Below are 10,425 nucleotides of genomic sequence, written 5' to 3'. Positions count from 1 at the left end.
GCAAATATATATTCTTAAGGACATCAAAACCTAAAATAAAACTCCAGAAAGGTGTACAATATGGGACCTTTAATGACGGGAGCTTCCAGTGCAGAAGTGTGGACATAGTGCAAACTAGTGCAGCAGACATAGAAATTACACAGTAGAGATGGAGTATAACACTAATATAAGAAAAACAGAAAATTAAATAATGCACTATATACAGAAGTAGAAATATAGAGAAATTTAATTGTTTAAATGAATGTACAGATATATGGAATAGAATATATAGGAATATATATGGAATATATAGAAATGTAAAATTTTCAAATTCTATGTATAAAAGCAGTCATTTTGAATTTGAATTACATTGACTGTTGAGAATTTTTTTTGGAAGCATTTTCATTGTAGCCTATTATTTCTGAACATATAACATGTAGGCTATAAGACAAGTTTGTACAGGATGTAGTTGTAGTTCATGCATCTTTTCTGCAAAGATATTTAACAAGTGATTTGTTTAACATTTACATCATGTTGACAACTTCATGTGTGCTGCATTTAGAATAGAATTTTCCTTAAATAGAGTGTTAATAAAGAAAAAGCTATTTGAATCATATTGAAGTAACATTTTTAAGTTCTGAGAAAAAAACGTTCTGAAAAAAAATTGAGATTGAATTTTTTTGCTAAATCGCCCAGCCCTACGAGTACGTCATAAAACCATCTTCTAGTTATTTATATTTATAAAGAGTTGTCAGGATGGATTTCTCTGGAAGCTGCATACTTTCATCATTTAAACTCAGAATTGCGAGGTGAAAAAAGTCTGAACTGTGAGAGAAAAAGGTGCAATAACCTTTTTTTTCTAACCCGTGGCAGGAACAAGCTTCCATAAGCAGACAGTACCTGTAATTAATCACAAATCACATGTAGCATAGCAGCACATTTTCTGTGCATTGACTAGATTCACAAAACAATGTTTACACTGGTAACAATGCAAATCTCTAAACCAGTTAGTTACTGCTTTGGTCAATTTGCCTCTAAATAACCTTGCCAAGTTATAGTTTCCATCATTACTTGATATGAATAGCAACCATTATATATATATAATGTCACCGTTGACAAAACGTTTTAACATTTTTAACCTCTTAAGACACATTTTTCAGATATCTGTCTTTTGATATTATGATAGTTTTAGTGTTATTAGTGACATTCGCACTGGTAATGTGATCATTTGTAACCATGAGAACAGAGATGTGCCTCAAGCCATCAGATTCATGAAGCACAACTCGCATAATTACCAAAACAATGTTCCTCAACAAGTTACTTGTAGTTTTATGCTTCAGCCACTAAAAGTTACACAGTGTTACTTTAAGTCAGGGATGTGCATGCGATAATCACTTTTTAGTTAGCTAATATTAAAAGCATGCATTAATGACTATTGTGTATCTGTGCGCTGTAGAGATGCCGGCTCTCATGGCTTTGAGAAAAAGAGCTCAGGGAGAGAAGCCATTGGCTGGAGCCAAAATTGTGGGTTGCACCCACATCACTGCACAGACTGCTGTGAGTTTCTGTACACACACGAAAATACACTCAAATACCTAATATTAACTTAATTTGTTCTTAAATTAAGCAAATTACACTATAATCCCAACACCCTAATCCTAACCCAACACCTTTTTAGGACATTATTTGGCCCATTTAAGAACTTTTTTACTCTCGTACCATATTTGTGAGGATGTTTTCAAAAATAATGCTCATTTTTTGAGAGCAGACTGACATCTGTGTTTCAGTAATGCATTGTGTGTGTGTGTCTGCAGGTGTTGATGGAGACCCTCTCTGCTCTGGGCGCTCAGTGCAGGTGGGCCGCCTGTAACATCTACTCCACTCAAAACGAGGTAGCAGCCGCTCTGGCCGAAGGAGGTAAATATTTTTCCTTTCTTATTATTATTTCCTTTTTATTCTTTCATACTTTTCTGTCCTGAACAACTCGTGCGTGTCGTCTCTGTCAGGTTTCTCAGTGTTTGCCTGGAAGGGCGAATCGGAGGATGACTTCTGGTGGTGTATCGATCGCTGCGTTAACGTGGAAGGCTGGCAGCCCAACATGGTAGCTGGACTATTTACATTTAGAGAAGTGAAATATTATGAATGTTCAGCATTTTAACAGCTTATGTCTCGTAGATCTTAGATGATGGAGGAGATTTGACTCACTGGATCTATAAGAAATATCCCAGCATGTTCAAAAAGATCAAAGGCATCGTAGAGGAGAGCGTGACTGGAGTTCACAGGTGATTATAGTCATTCATGAAGGACTTGAGTTTGTTAAATGCATTAAATAGTGTTATATTTTTGGCTTTTGATGTGGATTAAGTGAAAACTTTAGATTTAGAATGCAATTAGACAATAATATGGGGACTGCAATTGTTTTTTTTTTTCAAATCAAAAAGGAATGTCTCCATCTAGTGGCAAGTAGTGGAACTGGCAAATGTGATTGAAGTATAATATTTTAGAATATACTCTACCAGTCAAACGTTTTAAAGGGGTCATATGATGCGATTTCAAGTTTTCCTTTCTCTTTGGAGTGTTACAAGCTGATTGTGCATAGATAAGATTCCTGAAGTTGCAAAGACTAAAGTCTCAAAACCAAAGAGATATTCTTTATCAAAGTTAAGACTCTGCCACGCCCCCCTAAAATGGCTCGTTCTAACACGCCCCCACATATCTACCTCACTATGTGGAAATATTAGCATAATGCCGCCCAAATGTGCACGCAAAGAAAGAAGCCGTGGTTTCAGTAACCGCAGTTAGTGTTGAAGCAGCCATGTCAGGGAGACGCTGTGTGTTTCTAGGCGAAAGCAAAAGCACTTTATTTGGCCTTCCGAAAGTAGATGCATTTAGGAATCTTTAAGATCACTTACAACAGAACAGCAATGCATTTTATGGACGACCGTTTCGTGAACCTAGGAGAGGAGGTAATTCTGACTTTGCTATGACAATCTGGCGCTTCTGAATCAGCTACTGTTTTGTTATTAGTTTAAGTATTTGCTATTGACTGTTCAAATGCAGAGTTTTGCGCATTGTGTGTGTGTGTGTGTGTGTGTGCGCGTGTCTGAGAGAAAGAGAGAGAGACAGCGTCACATCATCTCTCATTTTTTATTTTCTAGGTTATACCAGCTGTCAAAGGCTGGCAAGTTGTGTGTGCCCGCGATGAATGTTAACGATTCAGTGACCAAGCAGAAATTTGACAACCTGTACTGCTGCCGTGAATCCATCTTGGATGGGTATGTCTCTTATAAAGGCACTTAAAATAGTTTTCCCAATCAATATGTTTAACACAGTGTGTGTGTGTGTGTAAAGTACTTGTCTTTTCGGTTCCGCAGGAATTGTGTGGTTAATTTCGGCCTGTGGTTTTACTGAGCGTGTTTGTGTTTTGTGTTCAAGTCTAAAGAGGACCACAGATGTGATGTTTGGAGGGAAGCAGGTGGTGGTGTGTGGATATGGAGAGGTGAGATCGTTAGGTGGCAAATGTTGCCAGCTTATAACAGTTTCCTATGAGAACCTCTAGAGAGCTGCATTTAGATCTTCAGGATGTTCTTGGACTTCATGTAAAAGTACACTTGTTCAAATCTGTTTATTCGAAGGACTGGTATCTGACGTATCCAGTCTTGCAAAATCTAAAAAAGGATTTTTAAATGTAGAAAATGCACGGTAAAGAGTTAAAATAGGAAAATTATTTCATATTCTATTTTTAGAATGATTTTATTAAATTTTAGAATATTCTATTTCATCTGTCACTCACTTTTGCTGACCACACCTCCACTGCACTGCTGCATTACTGCAATAATAAACAGATACCAGATATGGCCACTAGAGGACAGAAAACCCCAGGAAATGCCTCTACATGGATTTCTTTTGCTTTCTAATAATAAAGTCTAATAAGAATGTTTTTCCAAGAACATCTAAGGATTTTGAATTTGCTCTGTTTGTGTCAGTCACATTGTGTGCTACATACAGTATATATTTTCACAGGTACATTTAACCTTTTTGTTCAATTGAGTCATTTCTGTAAATCCTGTTGTGTGTGGGAAATATTGTTGAATAAGGTGGGAAAAGGCTGCTGTGCTGCTCTCAAAGCGATGGGCTCCATCGTCTATGTCACTGAGATCGACCCCATTTGTGCCCTACAGGCCTGGTGAGTCACAGCCGCTTTCACTGATTCAGTATTTCCTCAACAGCAGCGATGCCTGTTAGATGCCATTATATTACACTTAATGTCATTCTAATGTGTTAATACATTGTGAACCAGCTTTTGAGTGGTGAATGATTCTCCAAGACTGCGTGTTCAGCATTTTTGCGCGCCTGATTCAAACTATCATGTTCTGCAAGGTTCTTATTCAGAATTCAGTCTCATGCTATTTATTTTTCATTTTTACTCATTAGAAAAGACTAATTTATATTTGTCATCACACAGCATGGATGGCTTTAGGCTGGTTAAACTCAATGAAGTCATCAGACAAGTCGACATTGTCATCACCTGCACAGGTATTTTTGAATCTGATTTTGATTGTAGTAAATTTCAAAGGTTTATTATTCTGATTGACTCTTGATTTAAATGGCAATTTACCCAAAAAAGAAAAATTTGCATCTCAATTTTTTGCATCTTTTTTAAAGTTGAAAGCTGCTATGCCCATTTTTTGTAATTGCTTGGAAAAAAACTGACATACTTTAAAGTTTCTCCTATTGTGTTCCATTAAATTATGACTGAATTTTTATTTTTAGGTGATTTAGGTCATTTAATTTCTGCACTCCCCCTTGCTATTTAAATATTATAACTTCACTTGAATGTATTAAAAATTATTGTTATTGTTATCATTCTTGTTGTTGTTGTTATAGATTTGATTGTATATTTTAAATAATTACTATTTTAAAAATAAATATTATTTTAATTTGATTTTTTTTTAATGATGTTATAAAGGCTTTTAGTCAGGCTTTTATTACTATTATTATTATTATTATTATTTATTTTTATTATATTTTAAGTAATAGTTATTTTAAAAGTAATCATCATTTAAAAAAAATAAATATTATAGTAGGTAATGAAGGCTTTTAGTCAAACAATAATAATAATAATTATTATTATCATTTTTATTTTTAGTAGTAGTATTATTATATTTTATTATATATTTTAAGTAATAATTATTTTTAAAATAATTATTTGTACATTTTTAAAGATAAATATACATTTTTTTAAACATGTTTTTAAATGAGGTTATGAAGGCTATTTGAGCTATCAGCTAGTGTTTAACAGACACTGCACTGCTGCAGAATGATACACTGTTATATAACTGAGCAAAGTTTATTGCCTGTGTAACTGCATTCTACCTCTCACTGCACTATGCAAATGCAGTGATTTTAGTATAGATTGCTCTTCCTAAAGTTAATTGCATCTGAGACTCGTATACACTTCAAGTAATTATGCCTGAGCTGCAGTCAGTCTTGAATTTCAATTAAATGTAGTTTGACAAAAGTTCTGATTATAGACACATTTCTAGCCGTTCCTGTAAGATATAGTATGAACAGGACAGTTAAAGAATCAATCCTGAATCACCGTTCAATCTGCAGGCAGCTGTGTTGCTCATGTGGATGAAATTGCTTTCAGTAGTAATTGCATTTTGACTTTTTTGGATTCATTTAGTGGTTATGTGGGGAAAGACAGGTGGAGAACGAGGGACTTCAGGATTATGTGGCTCTTTGAGTCCTTTTAGATCAATTTCTTTCCCGAAGCTCCTTTCATCAACTAAACCAAGAAGCTTTCAGGGTTTCTCATTCGCATTCATCTCACTCTTGTTGTATGTGGTTTCCGTAGGCAATAAAAACGTGGTAGTAAGAGAGTACATGGACCGCATGAAGAACGGCTGTATCGTCTGCAACATGGGCCACTCCAACACTGAGATTGATGTGGTGAGGAAACTGCTCTAACCCATAGTGTATTCACATGTATGTATGTAAACAAGTGTCTGAAAGTTGACCATCTTCTTCCAACTTTTAAGGCCAGTCTGCGAACCCCCGAACTGACCTGGGAGCGGGTGAGGTCACAGGTGGATCATGTGATCTGGCCCGATGGAAAGAGAATAGTGCTGCTGGCAGAGGTTGGAGAGATTGAAAATGTTGCTTTAAGACTATTTAGATTAAAATAAAGCCTGCCGGTATTTCAGAGTTTTTATTTATTTATTTATTTTGTATTTTTTTAATGATCAAAATGACTGATTTTGATACACATCCAATTTTCTCCAAAGTGTTTACATTCACTTTCAGCCGACTGTGTTTAAGTGAAAACTTGCATCAAGATGCACTTGTATTGTGCTGAATTGCAAAAAACTGGAGGGAATGTAAAATACATCTTTAAAATGTCTTAATGTGATCACAATTACATTGCGGTGTTATTTTATATAATTGACAAACTGTAATAGTTTTTATTAATATTTTGAATTTGTTTATATTTTCCATTTTCATTTTAATTTGTTACATTTTTGGTAAATTTGTAGTGTAGCATTTGTATTTTTTGGTAGTGCCATTTTTATTTGTTTTATAGTTCTATAGTTATTAGTTCATATTATTTTTTATTTTGGTTTTAGTTATTTTTGTACTTCAAGTTAAACTAAAATAAAAAATGAAATGAAGCCTTGGCAACTAGCTGAAATAAAAGCTTTTTTAAACTTTTTTTTATCTTTTAGTTAAAAAATAAAAATAAAACATTTATTTTACTTTAGGTAATGCAATTGTTTATGGTTTTAGGGTTAATTGTAGATTTTTTTGAATATTACAATTAAATGTCTATATATATATATATAAATGCATTTATGCATGTAAATAGATTTGTTTTATATATAATGTAGCTAAATATCTGGGATGTATCTTCCTGTGGGCAAGGCAAGTTTAATTTAACCAGTCGGACATTGCACAGGTATTATGAAGGAGATAAAAGAAGTTAAGATTAAAATGTAACTGAAAACACAGTTTGTTAGAATTTTAATGTCTTATCAAATCCATATACTGTATATATTTCCAGGGTCGCCTCTTAAACCTGAGCTGCTCCACTGTTCCTACCTTTGTGCTGTCCATCACTGCGACTACCCAGGTGAGACGAGAGTCAAAGAGTGAAAAATAAACATAAATTACTTTATTAAATGGATAATGTGCTTTTGTGTGCATGAAAGGAGAATTTGACTTCATAGTCCAATCAGAGAATTGGTTTCTCAGTCTGTGTGCTGTGTGAGAGTATGAACCTCAGGCACTTAAAGTGTGTGTGTCACTGCCTTGCTGTTGTCATGGTGACTGATTTCTTGCTCCTTTTTTCCCCAGGCGCTGGCTCTGATAGAGCTGTACAATGCTCCTGAAGGCCGCTACAAACAGGACGTCTACCTGCTGCCTAAAAAAATGGGTATGATGCATTGATATAAATACATGCATGTGCATTAAAAAATGCCATGTCTAAATGAATGGTTATGCATGACCTGAAACGAACTGTTTGAGAGTTCTGTGCTGCTTATCTTCCACTAAGACAAGCGTCACATGCAATAAACCCAGGATTTAAGTGAAATCCTCAAATGTTGTCTTAATATTAGGGCCGTCTAGGGGTGTAATCGTTGTAATTGGTTTAGTCTGCGCCGTGCACAGATGTTTTCAGCCTGTTAAAAGACTCAGTGTTTTTTGCAGCATTAGTCGTAGAGAGTTTAGCCATGTGGGATCCTGCGCAGACCCTGAGGAGCAGGAGACAGCTGGAAATAGGTCATGCTGTCACAAACGGCTGCCACTTCTCCCTCCACGATCTCTCATCCTCTCCACTGCTCTTCAGCTTTTCCTTCCAAACCTTCAGCTGACGCTCACAGACAAAAGATTGAATCCCAGACGGCCTCTTTAAGAGGAGCTGGAGAGTTATGAGTAATTGATTGTAGTCATTTAAAATTTGGTCTGTGACATTTTTGAGTTGTGACACAATAGGACTCCATACAATTGGAAATTTTGTGTGAGAGTGAAAAAGTTCTGCAGCAGATTTCTCTTTTTCAAGTTGAATTCACCAAGCTGACCAACAGAAATCTGCTTGGTTTAAAAGTGAGTTGTGCTTTATACTTCGCTCTGCTATTGATGAGACAATTGACCTCTTTTTGCCCGCAAAATTAAATTGGCCAATCGCTTTTCTGATTGGAGACGAGTTTCCTTTATTATCTGAATCTTTGCATCAGAAGTAAAATATTAATATTTAAATAGCCTTTTGTTTGCAGAGTGTGATTTTTGAAATATTCATGAAGTTTGTGAGCCAGTTATGTTGTATTTGTGTACATTTTGACTCCTCTAGGACTCTTTACTTTTCAGTTGTTTCTTATGAAAATTTTTGATGAAGTGAAATCAGATTATATAATATAAATATGTATATATACACGTGTGTGTGTGTGTGTGTGTGTGTGTGTGTATATATATATATACACATACACATACAGTGGTGTGAAAAAGTGTTGGCCCCCTTCCTGATTTCATTTTTTTGCATGTTTTTCACACTTTAATGTTTCAGATCATCAAACAAATTTAAATATTAGTAAAAGATAACACAAGTGAACACAACAAGCAGTTTTTAAATTATGGTTTTTATTATTAAGGGAAAACAAAATCCAAAACTACATGGCCCTGTGTGAAAAAGTGTTTGCCCCCTAAACCTAATAACTGGTTGGGCCACCCTTAGCAGCAACAACTGCAATCAAGCGTTTGCGATAACTTGCAATGAGTCTGTTACAGTGCTGTGGAGGAATTTTGGTCTATTTTGTTTTTTCTACTTTTGAATATACCACTGTGGTTCAACACTCCAGTAGGTGCTAAAAATTGGCACTGAAATATGGTGCCAAATTCTAAATATTAAATCAAAATGTGACTTTTCTTGATGCACGATGTTTAAAATGTGCTTAAAAAATGCTAATCTGCTTTTTCTGTAGATGAGTACGTGGCCAGCCTTCATCTCCCCACTTTTGATGCACATTTGACTGAACTATCTGATGAACAGGCCAAATACCTCGGCCTGAACAAGAATGGACCCTTTAAGCCAAACTACTACAGGTCAGCGGCTGCATGATAAGCCTTTATGATTAAAAACTCCTGTCTTTTATTATGTTTAACAATTGCTTGCTATGTTTCATTTTTAGGTACTAGACCCATTCACAGATGGGAAACGAAGACTAAAGAAATTACCAAGACTCCATAATTCATACAGACTAAGGCGAGACAGAGCTGTGTGTCACAGCCTGCATTTGGAGGGGAGGGAGAAGCCCTGATCTGATTGGTTGGGGGTGAAGGGCATGGCTAATTATCGCTACGGCAGTGTTTATTTATTTTACGCTAGAATAACATAGCTAACCTTTTATGAGCTGCTACTGCCAGTGGTGCAACCTAGCGACGTTTTCATGGAAATTTCACCATTTCATCTTTTCTTAGCTTCATGTGTTAAGTTCAATGTAATCCATTTAGAGATCTTTTATTGTTTAATTTTAAATTCTGGTAAAGACAAGAAAAACAATGTTCGATCATACCTGATAATTTAGTCATGGACATGCCATGTTGTCCTGTTCTCTAGTTTTCTACGTGTTTTTTTTGCTGTATGTAATATGGGGGGTGGGACAGAATTACGGTCAGGTGCAGGGGTTCGAATCGTTCTTTTAGTTGATCACACGATTCAAATTTTGTTGTTTATTTTTTAAAACTTGTATTAATTTTTACAGCAAATTTGAACATTTTTGCGCTCTCGGTTCTAAATAAAAACTGTTGAACTTTTACTGGATTGTGAACGATTCGGGGGCGGGGCTTATCCCCTCTGTTCACTCAGACTGGAATCTTATTGGCTGAGGAGTTAGCATTTCAAATTTCCCTTTCAAGCGCAACACGCTCCTTCCACACTGTTTCCAAGAACACCAGTATTGATGTTTGAGATTGAAATGCTCAAACTGTGCGCGATCTATCCAAGATATTGCTAAAACTCGTCAGGCTGTGTAATCACAGGGGTGTATATTAAAATATTTATGATTTTTTTTTTTTTTACTTTTTCTTCTGCCATCATGTTTTGTTCCTATGAACTTATCCTCTGTCATTATAAAAATAAGCAATTAAATGTTATAAGATACTCTAATGTAATATGAAATTGAATGAAACCCTTGTTTTATATACTGTGAAGTAGAGTCTATATCAATGAGATACCAAATGTACAGTTAATCCGGTACTGAGCTTCTTTCCAGGTCCTCTCCAGATTTAGTCTAGAACACAGTGGGAGAGAAATGTGTGTGAATTGAAGCCAAGACCAACTGTGTACTCATTACAGAGGATAGTTTTGCTGTTTGCAGGCCTGTAGAGCAAAAGCTGCCTTTGTGACTTGGATATTCAAATATAATAAAATTGGGACCTTTATTTTACTAC

The 10,425-nt window shown here is 35.5% G+C and overlaps 1 protein-coding gene across 1 annotated transcript in view; it reads left to right on the top strand.

Moving 5' to 3' along the window:
• Positions 1-10,425, top strand: part of LOC107656398 (putative adenosylhomocysteinase 3) — a 43,305-nt gene extending 32,880 nt beyond the window's left edge. Inside the window, exons 4-17 of the mRNA XM_016444256.1 lie at positions 1,436-1,536; positions 1,794-1,896; positions 1,986-2,080; positions 2,155-2,261; positions 3,138-3,254; positions 3,415-3,478; positions 4,077-4,165; positions 4,445-4,515; positions 5,840-5,934; positions 6,024-6,122; positions 7,043-7,111; positions 7,336-7,414; positions 8,958-9,078; positions 9,165-10,425. Coding sequence (XP_016299742.1) covers positions 1,436-1,536; positions 1,794-1,896; positions 1,986-2,080; positions 2,155-2,261; positions 3,138-3,254; positions 3,415-3,478; positions 4,077-4,165; positions 4,445-4,515; positions 5,840-5,934; positions 6,024-6,122; positions 7,043-7,111; positions 7,336-7,414; positions 8,958-9,078; positions 9,165-9,171 — 1,217 coding nt within the window. The 3' untranslated portion in view covers positions 9,172-10,425. The remainder of the gene's footprint in view (positions 1-1,435; positions 1,537-1,793; positions 1,897-1,985; positions 2,081-2,154; positions 2,262-3,137; positions 3,255-3,414; positions 3,479-4,076; positions 4,166-4,444; positions 4,516-5,839; positions 5,935-6,023; positions 6,123-7,042; positions 7,112-7,335; positions 7,415-8,957; positions 9,079-9,164) is intronic.

This window comes from Sinocyclocheilus anshuiensis, unplaced genomic scaffold, assembly GCF_001515605.1.
Source record: "Sinocyclocheilus anshuiensis isolate Anshui unplaced genomic scaffold, SAMN03320099.WGS_v1.1 scaffold183, whole genome shotgun sequence".
Lineage (NCBI taxonomy): Eukaryota > Metazoa > Chordata > Actinopteri > Cypriniformes > Cyprinidae > Sinocyclocheilus > Sinocyclocheilus anshuiensis.
Note: the sequence above shows the minus strand (reverse complement) of the source record. Positions and strands in the feature narration are given on the sequence as shown.